Source organism: Saccopteryx leptura, chromosome 5 (genome assembly GCF_036850995.1).
Source record: "Saccopteryx leptura isolate mSacLep1 chromosome 5, mSacLep1_pri_phased_curated, whole genome shotgun sequence".
Lineage (NCBI taxonomy): Eukaryota > Metazoa > Chordata > Mammalia > Chiroptera > Emballonuridae > Saccopteryx > Saccopteryx leptura.
Genome location: NC_089507.1, coordinates 45026172 through 45045813, shown reverse-complemented (window position 1 = coordinate 45045813; position 19642 = coordinate 45026172). Strand labels below are relative to the sequence as shown.

The window sequence follows — 19642 nt, the reverse complement described above, 5'->3', positions numbered from 1 at the left end:
AAAAAGTCAATATTACTAAATTAAAGATGATAATAGATTACCATTTTTAATAAGAAGTTCACATTGGTAGAAGAGTATCGTAAATCTTTCACATAAAATTAGTATACTACATTTGATAAGTAAATTCAAATATCCAGGAGCATATTAATTCAACACTATAAAGAATTTTAAGTGACAAGATTCTGTTCAGTTCAATAGCATCTATTCACCTTCAAAACCATAATCATCTAGTTTCCTCTTTCTGTGACAACCATCTCTTCTTCTTGTCTTTTTTATACCTTTTGAGGTATCTTATTTTTTTATATTGCAATATTCCTGTGAATTTACATTCTCCTACAAGTATTATTTCTTCAATACACTAACAACCCCCAAGAAACAGCCCCAAATGTTTATTCTCATATGGTTGCTAGTACTAATAGTTATGGATTTTTAGAAAGATCTTGAGTCTTTCAAGCCAAAACATTCATATTTACATTGAAATCAGCCCAGTATGCATGGAAAAATATATTTTACTTTTTAGAATTTGTTAAATCTGGTTAAAAATAAATAGGATTTATACATAGCCCTGCTAAACATGCAATAAAGTAAATAGCTAATTTTATAGAAACCAGTGTCAATTAATACATTCCTTTCATAATAAAAAATATGAGGGTAATAGTTATTCCCTAAGAACTTAAGAAATAATATTTTTCTTAAACTATTCAGATCAATACATCATAGGGAGATTCAAAATGTATTAAACAGAATGACTTATTAGCTATACTTTATTTGGTAATATTCTTAATAATGAAACAAATCAATTAAACTTATATCTAGTAGAATATGTATGGATGCAAATTTAGCAATGTTTTCAGCATAATTGAGTCCTTGTAGGAAATAAAAATATGAATTAAATCAGACTACAAACAAGAATAAACTGATCTAAGAGTAAAACGAAGTTATTATGGAGTGATACAAATAAAGATCCACTTTCATTTTATAACATATTAGTAATAACTTTGATTGTGAAGATTTATGCTGTCCATAATCTCATTATATAAAGCACTGCCAATTTTAAAGCATTCTGTTAGTTATTCAGTTTGACAAAGGCTGAAATAATATATTTTCTCATTTACAAGTATTTCAAAATTCTCATTGTTTTATTTAATTTCTAACTCATGAGCTCTCTTTGTTCCAAAGTTAGTATATTGTGATATCAAATTTCTTTTATTTCCATATAACATAAAAATTTCAACTTATTTCCAGTTATTCCTGGTAAGTTCACCTTTAAGGAAGTATCTGTATAAGTAATTCTATCCCCATGAACTCCAAATGTTAAAAATAATAACAAAATCTGATTACATATATTTTTTTTAGTAAACAGTTCATCACAAGTATTTGAGTGTTACTGTGAGAAAACTTATTATAAGGCAGAAAAATAATGCCAGATAATTTTTCACTTTTTTTTTTTCATTTTTCTGAAGCTGGAAATGGGGAGGCAGTCAGACAGACTCCCGCATGCACCCGACCAGGATCCACCCGACCAGGATCCACCTGGCACGCCCTCTGGGGCGTCGCTGTTGCATCCAGAGCCACTCTAGCGCCTGAGGCAGAGGCCACAGAGCCATCCCCAGCGCCCGGGCCATCTCCGCTCCAATGGAGCCTCAGCTGCGGGAGGGGAAGAGAGAGACAGAGAGGAAGGAGAGGGGGAGGGGTGGAGAAGCAGATGGGCACCTCTCCTGTGTGCCCTGGCTGGGAATTGAACCTGGGACTCCTGCACGCCAGGCCAATGCTCTACCGCTGAGCCAACCGGCCAGGGCCAATGCCAGATAATTTAATAAGTTTCACACTAGGTTCTCATATTTGCATGTGAAATGATAAACTGACTACTAACACATATTCATGGGGATAAATGCATAGGCACACAAATGGCCACATAAGTATATTCTTTTCAGTAATAGTTACTGGTTCATACTTGTTTCCTAGGTCAGCTACATTTATTAAAAACAGTACACATTTTTGACACAGCTCACGAGCCAGTAGATTAAAGTAGTTATCAGGGATTTGGGATCTGGACTGTCTAATTCAAGGGTAGTCAACCTTTTTATACCTACCGCCAACTTTCGTATCTCTGTTAGTAGTAAAATGTTCTATCCGCCCACCAGTTCCACAGTAATGGTGATTTATAAAGTAGGGAAGTAACTTTACTTTATAAAATTTATAAAGCAGAGTTACAGCAAGTTAAAGCATATAGAAATAATTACTCACCAAGTACTTTATGTCGAATTTTCGCTAAGTTTGGCAGAATAAATCTTTATAAAACAACTTACAATGGTTAAATCTATTTTTTTTTATACTTTGGTTGCTCTGCTACCGCCCACCATGAAAGCTGTAACACCTACTAGTGGGAGGTAGGGACCAGGTTGACTACCACTGGTCTAATGCAGCTTTGCCAATCACTGTGTTACTTAAACTTTCTTTAGTTCCTTATCAGTGAAGTAAGAATGACAACAGTATCCACTTCACAGGAGTGAGGGAAAAATTCATTAAGCTAATTCCTACAAAGTGCTTATAATGTTGTCTGGCTCACAGGAAGTTCTCAATAAATATTGCTAATATATGGTTATAGCTGGAAATATTTAGTAATATAATCAGCTGTTCTATCAAAGCTTGCTTTCCTAAGAATCATTACTTTATTCAAAACACTTTATAAACAAAATTGATTCAAAAAAGTGGTTTTAGATTCAGAATAATATTAAACTGTTTATATCAAAAATTTCAATAATAAAATTTGTGTAGAGCTATAATTGAATATTGATAAAACTTGAGCCAAATCAATGTTGTTGAATGTTTGCACAAGAGGAAATAAATTTTTTATCTTACCATCATAATAATGATGAGAGAAAGAAGTATTCAACTATTCTTAAAACTTAATCATTTAATTACCTTTGCTATAATAAACAAAGCTCCAAATCTCTCAAATAAGGTATATGTTTGGTTAAAATAATCAGCAAGTAAATGTCTCAGTGCTTTAAAGTTCTCATTGATTCAGTGTAAGTAACAACACAATGTATTTTATTAGTGTTATGGGGAGGATTAAGTAAAATAATCAAAGGTATATGTATCATATATAGAGAGAGACAGGTAGGGAGAGAGATGAGAAGCATCAACTTGTAGTTGCATCACTTTAGTTTTTCACTGATTGCTTCTCCTACGTACCTGGGGGTGGGAGGGGAGGGGTAACTCCAGCTGACCTAGTGACACCTTGCTCAAGCCAGGAATGTTTGGGCTTGACCCAGCAACCATAGGATTGTTTCGATTATCCCAGGTTCAAGCCAGCAACTACATGCTCAAGCTCGTGAGCCTGTGCTCAAGCCAGTGACCTCGAGGTTTGGAACCTGGGACAACAGCGTCCCAGGTGACACTCTATTCACTGAGCTACCACCAGCCAGGTGAAGGGTATATTTTTTACCAGAGTATATGGCAAATAAAAAGCACACAATAAATGTTAACAAGTATTATTAACAATAAGAATTGATTATGTTCCCTATCTATTCAAGTACATTATATCCTGGATATTAAAACTCCAGCTACTAGAAAACTGTCTAAATAATCTGAAGGCAAGAAAAGGGCAGTTTCCTAAAGATGAAGATAAATGACTGCATTGATCAATTTAGTAAACTTGGTTTCATGGCTCCATGAAATGTTTACTAACTGCACATACTCATAACCAGCCCAGATCAAGGCACAAGACAATGCCCCTCTTTCGGGACCCTCAGCCCAGCCCTGGTTCTCCTCGCCACCTCCAAGGAAAACCACTGCCTGACTACTAATGTCAGAGACTCAACCTGAGCTTTCTAAAACACCAAGTTTCTTTTTTTTTTTTAATGTTTACTTTATTGATTTCAAAGAGAGAAAAAGGGAAAGAGAAAGGAACATTAATTTGTTCTGCATGTGCCCTGACCAGAGACGGTACTGGCAACCTCTGTGCTTCAGGATGATGCTCTAACCAACTGAGCTATCCCACCAGGGCCCAAGTTTTTAATATTTACAAATCAGGACATCTACACTTCTGCCGTCTTTTGAGAAAGTACATCCGATAACTCTGGGCATTTGTTCCCTTCAAGCTGAAGCAGGAGCCCCTGTCCCTTTGGGAGGGTGTGGCTTTTCCAGGCCCTCTGGGCTCAACTCCTTTGTCAACTTGCTAGCTTGTAACACTTCCCTTTTCCCATCTCTAGTTCCCAAATTCAATGTCTTCTTAATGCCAATTACCTCAAACCGTTTTTGTACAGGTGAGGTTAGATATACAAATCCGAAAATCAAAAAGGAAAAACAAATTAAAACTTTACTCTCATTTAACCAACAGATTGAATTATATAAAATGTGGATGAATTTTCATCTTTCATTCACTTTTTCTCATGTATTAATAAAAGAAGACTTTCCTGTAACAAAAATTATACTTAGCGTCTTAAAAGAATTAAAAATAGTAAAAAGAAAAATCCTAGACTTTGTACTTTAAAAAAGCAGGCATGTTTGTGCTATGATATAGTAAGTGAGTGACTTTAGGTAAATTTCTTAAACTTCAGGTAACTAACTTAGTCTCCTCACCAGTAAAATGGAAAATAAAAGGCAGTCAAAACACTTTTGAGAAAACCACCCAAAGAAATCTTTAAGATTATTATAATCATAGAGAAACTGAGGTATTTATTCAAAATATCTACTCACAAAACCACCCAAGAAATCTTTAAGATTATTATAATCATAGAGAAACTGAGGTATTTATTCAAAATATCTGCTCAATATTTGTAAAGCCAGCAGGCACGGCCAGGGCCACTATCACAGCAGCCTTCTGGCCTATGCAGGTTCGCACTGGATTCGGACAGTCGGTAAAGAAACAGCGGAGCCACAAACTGGTGGGCCATTTTCTTTAATTCTAGCTTGCACCCGGCGGGCAAGTAAAAATACACACTGGGCTCCAAAACCCACTCACATTCAGTGCTCACAAAGCCACTGACTTATCCGAGTTTCCTAGAATCAAAGGTTTCTAGCTCACCAGCCTTATTCTCCTCAGTTCCTCATCTCCTTCCTTATCCCAGATACAAACACTACACAAACTGGCATCTCACTCAGCACTCTGCCATCTTGGCTGCTTCTCCTGGCCACATGGCCTCTTTCTGCTCTCTGCTCTGCTCCCTCTGCTCTCTCATGCTAATCATCCCAGGAACCAAGAGCGCAAACTCTCGTTCTGCCCCCATTTTATATTGTAGCTTCACAACCTCTAATCCAATATACAAAATAGGGAAGTCTCTAATACAAAGTCACTTCTCTGAGGCATGATTGGATTGTACCACCCCACATCAAAAAGGGTGGGAAAGGCTTAATCCCAAAACCCATCCCCAGGCTACAAGGATTCTCAACACACATTAATATCACCTGGGCGATGGCCTCAAGTGGGCAGTGGAGCCATCTTTAACAAAGTAAACGTAATACATTTTATCTGCCCAACAATATTATTATAACTTATTTCCTGCCAAAGTCCAGTGATATCCAATTATTCAGTGATAGAACATTTATTCATAATCTACTTACTTCTTTTCCATTTGAATTTAAGCTATACTCAAGATAATTACCTCAAATATTTTCATGCAATATTGTCTAATTTTCAAAAATTATTTATCTTTCCTTTCTCAGTAATATCTTATAAATATTTTTTACAAGATGTCAAGTTCTGCAGACTGACCACAGAGTGTAAAATTATCTAAATAGCTGGAGGTGAAAAACACAACTAAGGTGATCTTTGCTGAAAGTGAAAAAAAACAACACATGTTTTAAAAATCAAATGTGAATCAAAACAAATTTCAGGTAAATCTATCAGATTAATTCTACCAGTATTTAAATCCCTTTAGGTCTATTTTGCTTAGTTTGTTTGGCATGCATTTACTAAATTCACTGGAGTTACCGCTAACACTGATAAATTAATAAGAACTCAAAATGTAAAGAATATCTAAAACTAATACAACATTCCAAACTTCTCACTCTGCCTTTACAACATTGACTTTGAAAGAGAAAAAAAATTAAAATTGACCCTGGCTGGTTGGCTCATTGGTAGAGTGTGGGCCCGACCTGTGGAAGTCCCCAGTTTGATTCTGGGTCAGAGCACACAGGAGAAGCAACCATCTGCTTCTCTACACCTCCCCCTCCCCTTCTCTCTCTCTCTCTCTCTCTCTCTCCTCCTACCATAGCCATGGCTTGAATGGCTTGAGCAATTTGTCACTGCTGAGGATGGCTCCCTGACCTGTTGTCAGGCATTGAAATAGCTTGGTTGCAGAGCAACAGTGCAGTGAACCCAGATGAGCAGGGCATTGCCCTATAGGGGACTTGCCAGGTGGATGGCAGTCAGGGTGCATGAGGGAGTCTGTCTCTTCCTCCCCACCTCTCACTTATTAAAATAAAATAAATAAAGAAAGAAAATTAAAAACAATTATCTTTTAAGATGAAAAACATTTTTTTCAGTATATACTTATATATTTACATCTTCCAACATTTTTGTGTTTAGAATAATATGGCAAGGCTTCTACCTCTCCTTGCTCCATACTATTTATCTATGCAATAGTTACCATTTAAAAATAAGCCACCCAAAAGATGTGTAGTTTTCATCACTGTATTTTTATTTTTAAGCAGGATTTTATTATTTTTATGAGATTAATGACCTGAATCTCTGAACAAAAATGACATCAATTTTTAGATCCCAATGATCTAATTCTCATTCAGTCTTAAAAATAATTCACTCATGGAAAAAGACCAGATAAACTTATAATACATAGGATGAATATTATGCCATGGAAAAATAATGAGAAAAAAACATAAATGATTAATTTCAGCTAATAAATAAAAATTTAAGAAAATAATAATCACTTCTCCTACTTTTTCTCATGACCTTTTTCACTCTTAAAATTATGATTCCCAAATTTTAATCCATTTATGTGAGTTGTATCTATTGATATGTGCCATATTAAAAATTAAAACTGAGCAACATTTTAAAGTTCATTTTTGCTACTTCCTTGTAACCTGCTAAGATGCCAGCAGTTTTACCCACCCTTGTTTTTATACCATCCATGCTTATAACCAATACAATGAAAAGGCAAAAGATATGTCAGTATCAGTATGTGAATAGTTTTCATTTTTTCATTTATTTTTAAATTCATTTATTGATCGTAGAGAGAGATGAAGAGAGAGAGAGAGACAGACAGAAACATCAATTTGTTTCTATATGTGCCCTGGCCAGGGATTGTTATGAAAATAGTTTTAACCTTCAAATAGCAATTCCTGGAGGGGACTCAAGGATTTCGACTTCCTATAAATGAAGATTCAAGAATAGCTACATGAGGAGTTAATACTTCCCAGGGCCAATATAATACCCTTTAGCATTTACCCACAGCTATTCTGAAATATCTGAATCATTTATTAAATTTTTAAATTTAGAATTACACATATTTAACATAATTTCATTAAAAATTTAAGAAATAGCAAGGAGGACTAGGGAGCATTTTAGCAGGATGTTATCAAAATATATTCTCAGAATTGCAATGGGCCATATAATATTAGGAGATAAGAGATACATGCCTTCCAGACAGGTACTCTCCTGTTTTTTCATAATCTCTACATTCAGACTTTGGGAATGGGAGTTATCACACTTTCTTCCTTCATTTCTGTTTTTATTTTTAATGTGTGTGTGTGTGTGTGTGTGTGTGTGTGTGTGTGTGTGACAGAGACAGAGAGAGGACAGATGGGGACAGACAAACAGGAAGGGAGAGAGATGAGAAGTATCAATTCTTCATTGCTACTGCTTAGTCTCCTTAGTTGTTCATTGATTGCTTTCTTATTTGTGGCTTGACCAGGGGGCTACAGTAGAGTGAGTGACCCTTTGCTCAAGCCAGCGACTTTGGGCTCCAAACCAGAAACTTTTGGGCTCAAGCCAGCAACCATGGGGTCATGTCTATGATCCCATACTCAAGCCAGAGACGTCATACTCAAGCCAGATGAGCCCGCGCTCAAGCTGAGGACCTCGGGATTTTAAACCTGGTCCTCCGCTTCCCAGTCCAACACTGCACCACTGCCTGGTCAGGCTGTTTGTTTTTGTTTTTATTTTATTTTATTTTTAATCAACATGCACACAACAGTAATCCTTAAGGCACTGAATTAGAAAATATAATTTCTATGCCTATCTCTTCTTTTCACTACAAAAACATGGATTCAGTGGAAAAGTCCCTGATATGAGGAATTGTATTTGATCTGATATATTCATAAGAGCAATACAAGATATAATGTAATGACTCTGTCAAAGGAGCCAAGGAGAAAATTCACATTGAAAAACTCATGTACATACACACAGTTATTGCAGAACATTTACTCAGCTATGTACGTACAAAAATCGCCAGTGGCATGTCTTCCTTTTAACTTCACCAGGAATGAATACAACAGAAACCAAGATCTTTTGTAAGCTGTAAAATCCCCTGCAGTGGTATTGATATAAACTGAAATATAACTTTTTCAGAATGTGAGAAACAATTCTCTCTCGTCCACTTTTTTTTTCATGTCCCTGATGTGACTAGGACACATAAAAATGTAATATTGTTAAAATACTGCTAAAACAAGTTGGAGCACTCACTTAAATAGAAAAAAATAATACCAACTTTATACATTTAACATTTCTACTTGATTGAAAACCCTCCAGATGGTATTTTTTTAAAGGTCAAATTCATGATCTTGGGCTCTAAGAGAATTCAAACTGTAGGCAACATATAGGATGAGACAAAACAGGTTTACTATTGTCAATCCACAAAACACAAAGTTTATTCCTATATTACTATTTATTAATTATTTATTATTTTCCCCAAGAACAACTGTATACCTGCTTTTGTCCCATCCTATTATTTCCCTCCATGCCTCCAGAAATAACTGCTAATATTTCTTTGATATTGTACCCCCACCGAAAAGCCCAAACTAAATTTAACTTGATTTCAAATATTCATTGTTTAGCTTACAAAATAATGCACTGAAGATAGACATTTGACAGAAAACAGATTAGTCACTGGGTTGTAAAGAAGACGGAGTTTAATAGTAACAGGCAAGGTGGTGATTAAAATACTCTAAAACTGATTTATGGTGATGATTCTACCACTTGTTAAATTTACTAAAAATATTATTATACGCTTGAAATGGGTGAATTATTTGGTATATAAAAATGCTTCAATAAAGTTATATAAAAAAATGCATTGAATGAGAGAAGCCTGACAAAAGAAAGCATATGCTATATGAATCCATTTATTTAATTTACAAAATGTGCAAAACGACGTTAGGGGTTTAAAAGTCAGAACAGGGCAATACTTGGGAGGGTGAGCATATCACTGGTACAGGGCTGTCTGAAGTGCTGTTAATGGTTCTGTGTCTTCATCTGGTTGTTAGCTGGATGAGCTCGGTAAAAAGGCATTGAAAAAAAAAGGCATTGAGTTGTATACCTATGAGACGCACAATTTTCCTGTTGTATTCATATACATATTTATATGTGCATTCACAAATGTCTTTTTTTAATTTGAAATATATATGCAATTCTATGTAAAGTAAGACTGTTATATCACATATTTTGAATGAGTCATCAAAAACTGTCATAAGGATAACCTAATAAATGATATTCAAACTCCCCAGTTTATGTCCCATTTAAGAGAGAGATTTCAGAAGAGTTTTTATTGGCAAAAGAATCATTGCATCATGCTAGTTTATCATTGGATTATCAAGTATTCTTAGGAGCATGTGCAACAGATCTTCACAGAGGGTTTGGAGGCATAGTTAGGGGTGGGAGGTAGGCCTCAAACAGTGGCACATTTGGAAAAGACCTTAGAGAGATTGAACAGTGCACAGCAGAACACCAGTACCTGTGAAGCCATGCTAGAAAAGGATGGGTGAAGGGTAATTGAAGGGAGGCTGCTCTGTTGCATTCTTTTTGGGTGTTAATCCACTTATGTATCTAATGTCACTTTGGTTTCTTCTGGTTCCACTAACGCTGTCATCCCTTAATAACCAGCTTAATACTTCCTCTCCACAAACACTTCCAAATATTTAGCTAAAAGAGTGTCCCTTTTTAAAAAAAGACTATTTAAAAAATGTAAATGAGATAAAAATAAAATACCAAGCAAAAAATATTAGCTGTTTGTTTTTTACTGGCCAAAAAATACTATTCTTTTGGAGGCAGGAATCATGTCTGATTTATTTATCCACCTAACTCCAGAGCAGCTGTCATGGTGAACTAAATATCATGGACTTTCAAGTGTTAGTGGACTTAAAAATAGAAACATTTCCATTAATACCTGAAGATAACATGAAACCTCAGCTACATTCAAAATGCAAAATTTCTGCAGTTCCCAGTTGCCAACAGTCATTTTCACATTTTAGATTCCAAAGTTATGTGTACTATTTTTTAAAACCCTCTGAGGTATGTAAAACATAACATAAAAATAAATACAAATCATTCGGTTAATAGAGTTAAGAAAGCTTTTAAGTGACATGACAAAATCGGAGAGCATAGTTTTTTCATTCATTTACACATTATACAAAAAAGTTAGTTTTAAGGTAAGATGAGCAGAAAGTCTAGCCTCTAGTAACCTACAACTGACTTTTAACTTGGCAACTGACTAAAACGTAGTAATATACATTTATGAATATTTAGATGCAATAAAGATGGGTATCTATGATAATGATTGAGATCAGGAGTTCTGAAATGGATACGTAAGTGTGTTCTGACATTTTAACGTCTTCCAGTAGGATAATGGAGAAAAGGTAAGGCACAGGAAACTGAGAGGGGGCAGAGCGGCAGGGGAACACACTTGAAATTGAGAACAGGAGGTGCAATCTGAAAGGCAGTGAGAGAACGGGCCTCTCTCGAGCAGCATCAGGGGTCATAGTTTTACTAGGGAAAAATGTACAAATAAAATGTCACATAATTTTCCATCCAAGTCCCCAGTTTTTCACATTGAACTAACCAGCTAGTATACAATTTTATCCGTGTATTTGTTCAACGTGCATGCAAACATCTGCATATTCTAAAAATGTCTCACATCTTCCCTTGCCTGGACATCTAATTTATGAGGCTGAAACAAGTTATGAAGTCTTTTTTAACAAGGTTATGCAAGAATACAAAATTATTTTTTTATAAATAATCTAGAGAAGTGCTTTTAAAATGTTTAAACCCCAATACAGTATATTTCTAAAAGTTTAAATGAAAGAAAACGCCAGTTAATCTCTTTTACAAAAGATGTTTTTCATTACGATTTTACTTCAAATGCATTAAAATGTCCAGATCATAATTAGTAATTATTAGCATCATTTAACTTTCTGTCATTGGCATGCCTGTGAAAGTTCATTATAAACCGGCTTAAGTGGATACTGTGATTCCATCTCTTGGGAGCTTGCAAGATGGAACCTGATATCTCCTCTCTAACAGTCAAAAGCATTTATTTTGCACAAGGGTAAATATAGTATATTTAATAGTCCAAACACAAGCAAAGAACTTGCCTCCACGGAGAATTAACCATAGTTATTTCACCTAAGTGACAATTCTTATTGAGAAACCACCAGGAGGGCTTCCACAAGTGATTTACTCAGGGTACTTAAGGCAATTTTACTCTGCAGATTTGTCACTTTATAGATGCATCCCATATAATTCAGTAGCTCCAGAGGATATTTTTTGCAATAATTATAAGATTAAGGACTTATTTCAAGAGCCATAAATAATATCAATGAAAGGATTAAAACAATTTCAATGAAAATCATATAGAGATCAAAGAGCTAGTGAAGTTAATGCTTCTGCTACATTTTAAATGAAAAGCTAATCACAGAGAAGCAGAATTTCCTCTTCAACCCACACCCCAAATGGATTTTAAAGTTTGGTGGTCTGACAGAAACAAAGAAAGTAACCCTTCTTTACCACTCATGGAAAACTCCTGAAAGAACTTTACAACATCTACATGCCACAACATGATTAGAGTTCTTTGAGGCACAACATCTGAGAATTTAACCATAATTGGTATATGTCAAATATATAACAATGTGAGAGATATACAAGAACCAAATGCAACCAAATTAAGATAAAATAGTATCCTTAATTAAAATATTTATTATAAGCACTCACCTTGCAATGAGCCAGTATTTTGGAAATAAAAATACAGAAGCCCTCAAATTGGCCCAGTGAGACCACTATCCTTCAAGCATATCTCACAAGCTTTGATTATCAAATTTCTGGCATGTTATAATTTCATTAATTGATAAAAACAGCAATTTATATAAATAAGATATTGACTAAACCATTAATCACATACAAACATACACAGAATTTTAAGTATATCAGGAAGATGAAAGGTTAAAAATAAGGTAGGCTTTCTTAAGCACAAGAAAGGTAATGCTTGAAACCTATTGTTTTTGCTTTTATACTTCAGTTTGTTTATTTTTACATAAGCTATAATTTCCCCCACAGTTTAAAAAAATCCTTAAACAATAGAAGAAAAAAAATGCCTACAAAAACAAATTGAATAAAAAAATTCACTAAATAAAACAATTGATTATTTAAAAATCACTTTGAAACCAAGTATTCTGAATGACTTCCTCTCTGATTTCTGAGAAATCACAGTAATAGTAAACTAATTTTAAAATATATTTAATATTTAGCTAATTTATCAAGAAATTAACATAATATAAGCCTTCTATAGCTTGGATCTCTATTGACCTATCTCATTAGAGATGAAGATCTTTTTTTAATCCAGTGATATTTATATTATTTTAATATGATAACCCTTTAGAAAGCTTAAATGTATTAAATTATTTAACTTAATTACTAGTCATTAAAATAATACTTTTTTCATTGTTTTCAAAGCCAAATAATTTTTAATCAATAGTCTTTTATTACAATGTATCTTAATTAATGGCTATTAAAATTGCCTGTTAATTTTATTTTTATTCTCCCTCCACTGACAGAAAAATAATTGTTAACAATAAGGTGAGTTTTTTGTAATTTCTGAAGACAATTACAAAATTTTGCTTTTGGTAACTGAAAACTAAACTTAATTTTTCATCTAATGAACCAAGTTCTAGAGAACATACAGTTAACTATGAAACTTAATAAATAGACTAATAAATTTGAATAATTTCCAAATGTCATTTGCAATTCTAATACTGTTATTTCAGTAACATGGAAAATACTTTGATATTGAAATAGTAATTCAATTTTCCTAAAATAACACGACTTTTTATGCTCTTACCTATGCTGAATATGTAACACAGATGCATGTTGAGAGCTTATATTAAATGTACACACACAAAAGAATATTAGTAGTATCATACCTTTGAGACATAATCTTATAGGCATCTGGCAGATAGCATCGTATATTCTCCATCTGAGCGGGGTCAGAATCACAGATTTTGTCATCAGTCCTCCCATAGTTGGCACTTTCAATCATGATGACATCTGTTCCTGGACAGCGGAGCTCTATGGGGTAACTCTCACAGGAGAGCTCTCTGCGGACCACAGCCATGGGTATTGGGGCGCGGCTGAAAGCTATGGGAGGGAAGGAGGAGGGAAACAAATAAGTCCTCTTCATTACATACAAGGGAAAGTGTGTTTGTTTTTCTGGTGTTTGGGGTAAACTAATACCAAAGGATAAATCTGATGCAATTAATAATTTTAATTCAAATATAATATCTCACACTTCAGTAATTTCACCAGTGCTTTTTACTCTAACAATAACAATGATTTCTTCAAAACCTTTCTAATAGTTCTCTTCTTACACATCGAAAAAAAAGCACCCTGAATTCTCTAAAAATGTGGCTGGTATGTGAAGTGAAGACTATATAGAAATATCCAATAGGCTGAGTAAAATTCTCAGAGAAGCCTCAGGGTAATTGTGTATGCATGTTGTATTTTTTATGGAAATCATGACTAAAATATTGCACTATTTTGAGTTTTATATATATATATATATATATATATATATATATATATATAGACACCCACATACATACATACATATAGTTATATGTATAGTTATTTAAATAAAGTAACCTATTTCAATTTTTAGCCTATTTCAATTTTAAAACACAACTATATAGTTTTAAGTAATGATTAACATAATCTGTATACCTTGTGAATCAATAATAAAAGTAATGACTGTTCTTTATTTAAGAAAGTAAAATGGGTATGAATTTTTTTTTCTTTTAGCTTCCTCTCCTTACTTTTTTCCAAAAGTCAAGAAATAACCAGATAACAATGGTGTAACTTTCTGATTAGACTTTCCACAGAAAAACAAATAGGTGTTAGATGTTTCTTCCCATCCTTCTTTTTATTTTACTCAGATTGTATCACAGTACACATATTGTTTCATACCTTAATTTATTGTATTAAATAATTAAACAATATATGGAAATGTTTTCATTTTTATATTGTGTCCCTCATGTTTAATCACTGAATTATATATAAATATAAAACATTAGTAAATTAATCTTAAGTTGATGAACATATAGGAATATCTCAGTGTTTTGTGTAACACCAGAAAGAAATATTAACATATTGTATACCTTGATTGTAATGTTTTGAAAAAAATATAATTATCCAAATATATTTAATGATATATCTCTATAGATGAAATTGCTTGATGAAAGGGGAAATATATTTCAAGTTAGGTAAATATCAACAACTAGATGTCTAAACATTTAATAAAAAATGCTTTATTTTCATAATAAAATCTTTATTAACTCTTCGTATCTCTTACGTTTCTTTGTTTTACCTTTTTTTATTCATTTGAGAGAGGGGAAGGAGAGGGGAGAGATTCAGAGAGAGAAGGGGGTTAGGAGCAGGAAGCATCAACTCCCATATGTGCTTTGACCAGGCAAGCCCAGGATTCCTAACCAGCAACCTCAGTGTTCCAGGTCAATGCTCTATCCACTGGGCCACCACAGGTGAGGCAAAATGTGCATTTCTACATTTCTATTATTTCTAAAATAAAATACCCTGCCCTGGCAGGATAGTCTGGTTGGTTAGAGCATCGTCTCGAAGTGCAGAGGTTGTCAGTTCCATCCCTGGTCAGGGCTTTCCCCCACTCACTCTCTCTCTCCCCTCTTCCTCTCGCTAAAAATCAATAAACTTTTAAATAAAATAAAGTAAAATATCCTGTTTACCTATCATTCAGAAATTAGATGACTTTTAAAAAGATTTCTTATTGATTTTAGAGACAGAGAAAGATGGGAGGGAGAAAGACAGAGAGAGAAAGAGAGAGAGAGAGACCATTTTGTTCTTTCACTTATTTCTGCACTCATTGGTTGATTCTTGTATGAACCCTGACTGTGGATCAAACCCGCAAACTTGGTGTATGGAGACAGTCCTTAACCAACTGACCTACCCGGCCATGGTTCTAGATGATTGTTTAAAAATAAAATACCCTTTTTTAATATTGTGAGTCTATTTTCATGGATAAAGACATTTTCATTAATGGACTGAGTATTTTAATTAGTGTAATTTACTGAATAATAAAACTTCTAATTTGCGAATGCAGTTTCACAATTTTGCTCAGTTTCAATGGAATCATAGAGATTTGTTTATTATTAATAAAAAGAAGTCTTTGAAATAAAAAATTTCCAGAATGTTTATATCAATATTTGAGTATTTGCTATAAAACAATTTGCTTCCTAGCTTTGATATAAACATTATTAATTATCACACTGAAACTACTTCCAACCATTGAACTGATCTGGCTATATTTTGTTTACTTAAACAATTAAGTTAAGGAGAAAAAAGGTTAATTTAACAAAAAAAAAAAAAAAAAGCAAATAAGCAAATTATACTATCAAAGCACTTTTTTTTTACAATAAGGACAATTTGGTTGATTAAAACTCATCAATTTGTCAAAATGTGTATATAAACATATATTTAATTTGGGTCTTTAATTGTTAAAAATATAATTTAGATTCAGACACTAGACAGTTACAAAGTCAACTAGAATGTGAATTTCAAAAAATTTCCAGTTATTTCTTTTGGTCCTAGAAGTAGCCTTCAAAAATTATTTATATGGCAAACTTTTCAAAGAATTAGAGTTAATTTGTCCATGCTTTCTACCATTTAACATATAATTGTATTTGTATCAGTAACCCAGTGATAAATTGCAGTGGTAAATGATGGATGCTTTGTGTAAAGGAATGCATTACTGGAAACTATAACATTATCTAATTACCTATTTAAATTACTTTTAATTATATTACCAAATGCTTTAGTCTGGAAGCAAAATCGAATGAAAACAATATGTTTCAGTTTTGCTTTGTTTTACACCATTCAGTTATCATGGAGAAACCTGTTTATGAAGAAAAAAAAGTGTAAGATATGGAAAATGTCAACCTTCAACAGAGGATAGCCAGTGAAATAGTCTATTGTATACTGTACCAGGGCAATATTTCACTGGGCAAATTGAAATGGCAATGGATAAATAATGTGGGGCAAAGAACACATATTCTTGAGCTTCTTCTCACTTTTATTTTATGAGCTAATCTGTTCATAACAAGGAAGAGTGTCATCTATTAGGTACATAACACATATTAGCTGAATAAATTTAAAAAGCTTAAGATGTGAAATCTGCTAGCCTTTGACAGAATGCTACATTTTGTTAACTACCCACAACCAAGGGCCAAAGAGGACACGGATTGGCTAAGTGGGCCAGAACGTCATGAAGTGCCCAAGTTCAACAGTAAACTTGTCTAAAGAAAAGTGCTTCTCATCAGGAATTAAACAATAGCTCTGTGTTCTTGTTCACTTGTTTCAGCATAAATCACTTTCTTTCCTTCCTCCTTTTCTCAGACCTCAGCACTCTGCTGTTGAAAGCTCTTGTTTTGTTTCTCTCTCTTTCCTACTTTTAAGCTTGCTTGGAGAAGGTTCACTCAAAATGGTAAATCCTGGTAAATTGTGGGTAATAACTAAAGATACCAGTCTAGGGCTTGAGTGGAGGTGGGGACAGGAAGCTAAAAATTGGTGACTAAATAAAAATCGAATGATTCTTCTTGTATCCCTATGAAACAGCGTCAGAGACTTGCTAGGATAATGCCAGGGCATTTGAGGGGAGTTTTCGAAGAAGGGACTGTTCCTTGAGGTACAGGATTTTAGAAAAAAATATATCAGTAAGAATAAATAAAAGACTAAACACAAACTAAGAAGCAAGCAGCCAGTCATTTGGTTGAGAGCATAACCCAGTATAATTAATTAAGTTTTAAACATGTTGAATTAAAGGTATCAGTATAACATTCAGAAATGTTCAAACATCAGCTGGATTCATGAGTCTAGAATTCATACACTCAATATAGGCTAAAATCATGACAATAATGTAAAGTATCACAGGAAGTGCCTATAAAGTAGAATACAATGAATGAAACTGGAATATCAGTGGCCATGAAAGAAATGTTGAAGTAGCATACTATTTAGTCACAGGACATATGTATTTATGTAACATAGAGAAGGGCACACTGTAAATCTATCTATTCAAGGAAGATGTTGACTAAATAGACGAACCCACCAGCCATTGCTTTGAGGGGAAGGTAGTTAAATAGTCATAGAACAATTGAATCAAACACATATATATCAAGCCACCACTGCCTTGTTCAACTCTGGTTTATCCATGGATTATTCTACATACTCAAAGATTCACTCAAAAAATAATTGCTGTAGTTTAATCTCCGTTTACAAGGAATAAAATCTCTAGCCTGCCTTATATATTTGTTTGCTGTGAGTACCAAAACATTAGCAAAAGAGCCTGAATTTTTATTTATTCTTCATTTCTTTATCTTTATACTTTGTTTATTCCAAATTATATTTAGTCAAATAAAATTAAATCCACTACAGAATTAAAATTGTTAAGGCATGAATAGGAAAATGCATATTAGGTTATTTTGAGCATTAAAGACAAGATGTTTGATTATATGAGTAATGACAGAACATTCTTTTTCTCTGTTTAGGAACAAACAAAAAACAACAACAACAACAACATAATTTGAGGAATGGTTGAACATGAGGGTAAAAGAGAAGATTCCAAGGATGACTACCAGGTTTCTTGCATAAGCAAGCAAATGGATAAACAAAATCTGAATGGAAGTTGAATACAGGTCAAAAACTCAGAAAACCGATTTTTAACATTTAAAACCAGAGCAGTAGATAAGGTAACCGAGGAAGGGAGTATGGATTTTCTCAAGTAGGTCCATTAGGCAGTTTTACAATATGTCCACAGTTCTTGGACAGTCCTCCATTTTTATTCCCTTTCCCTTTGAATGTGGCTTTTACTCAGTGGTGGGATTCAAGTAATTTAACAACTAGTTCTCTGCCCTAATGATCTTTCTAAGTATACAAAACCAATATACCAAAAGATAGTTTATTATTTCATGCATTTAATACATAAATAAAAAAGGTACACCAAACTAAATTATGTTATAAAAATATTTTAAAATATTAATGAAAAAATATTAAATGATAGATACTTGACAAAAAACAATAAAACTGTTACTTAAGATATTTTCATATTGCTTCTTGATTGGCATCCTCATTTGCATTTTTTTACCTATGATGGAATCAATATTACTATGGGCGTTTAGAATATGCTGTTGCACAGATGAACATAAAAAAGAGTAAGGAGTGTAAACGTGTGCTTTCCATATTGGGTAGCTGCCCAGGCGACCAAATTAGAGAGAATCTTAATTACAAGTGCCATTTAAACAACTGGTTCACCAAACTCAACAAAAATTAGGTATCGGTTCTGTCGAATCTGTGGAAATCGGCTGAATCCCACCACTGCCTTTACTTAGTGATTCACTTATAATGGACATAGTGTTGTAGAAATGAGAGTGTGTGATTTCCAAGAGTAGTTCATTAACAAGACATTGCATCTTCAGCTTCTCTCTTAGATCATACATTGTGCAAAGCCAGTCATCGTATCTTTTGTTTGTTTGTTTAATTGTTTTTATTTAAACATTTTTCCAAAGATTTTGTTTATTGATTTTAGATAAAGCAGAGAAAGCGGTGGGGCAGCGGGAAGCATCAATTCATAATAGTTGCTTCTTCTATGTGCCTTGACCAGGCAATCTGGGGTTTAAATCTGACAACCTCAGCATTACAGGTTAATGCTTTATCCACTGCACCACCAAAGGTCAGGCAGTCAGCATATCTTGAAAACACTCATACCCCATGGTAAGATGTAGGCAAGGAACTGAGCCTTCTCTTGAAAGCTGCCAAGAACTTGCAAGGCAGGCAAGTGAGATACCTTGGAAGTTGATTCTACAACCACCAAAAAGCCTTCCCTTGGACAATCGAGCCAGATTGACTAGCCAAACAATGCCCAGATCCCTAATCTAAAGAAGCTTCAGAGGATAATAATTTGTGTTTTTTTCATTTTTTTAATTTATTCATTTTTAGAGAGGAGAGAGAGAGGGTGAGAGACAGAGAGAGAGGAGAGAGAGAAGGGGAGGAGCTGGAAGCATCAACTCCCATATGTACCTTGACCAGGCAAGCCCAGGGTTTCGAACCGGCGACCTCAGCATTTCCAGGTCAATGCTTTATCCACTGTGCCACCACAGGTCAGGCAATTTGTATTTTTTT

General features: G+C 34.0%; 1 protein-coding gene across 5 annotated transcripts in view; it reads right to left on the bottom strand.

Moving 5' to 3' along the window:
• The window catches only part of ADGRL3 (adhesion G protein-coupled receptor L3), an 838394-nt gene that overhangs the window by 419032 nt on the left and 399720 nt on the right, over positions 1-19642 (bottom strand). For all 5 annotated transcript variants that reach the window (XM_066386326.1, XM_066386327.1, XM_066386329.1 and 2 more), the window contains exon 5: positions 13369-13582. In XM_066386326.1, coding sequence (XP_066242423.1) covers positions 13369-13582 — 214 coding nt within the window. The remainder of the gene's footprint in view (positions 1-13368; positions 13583-19642) is intronic.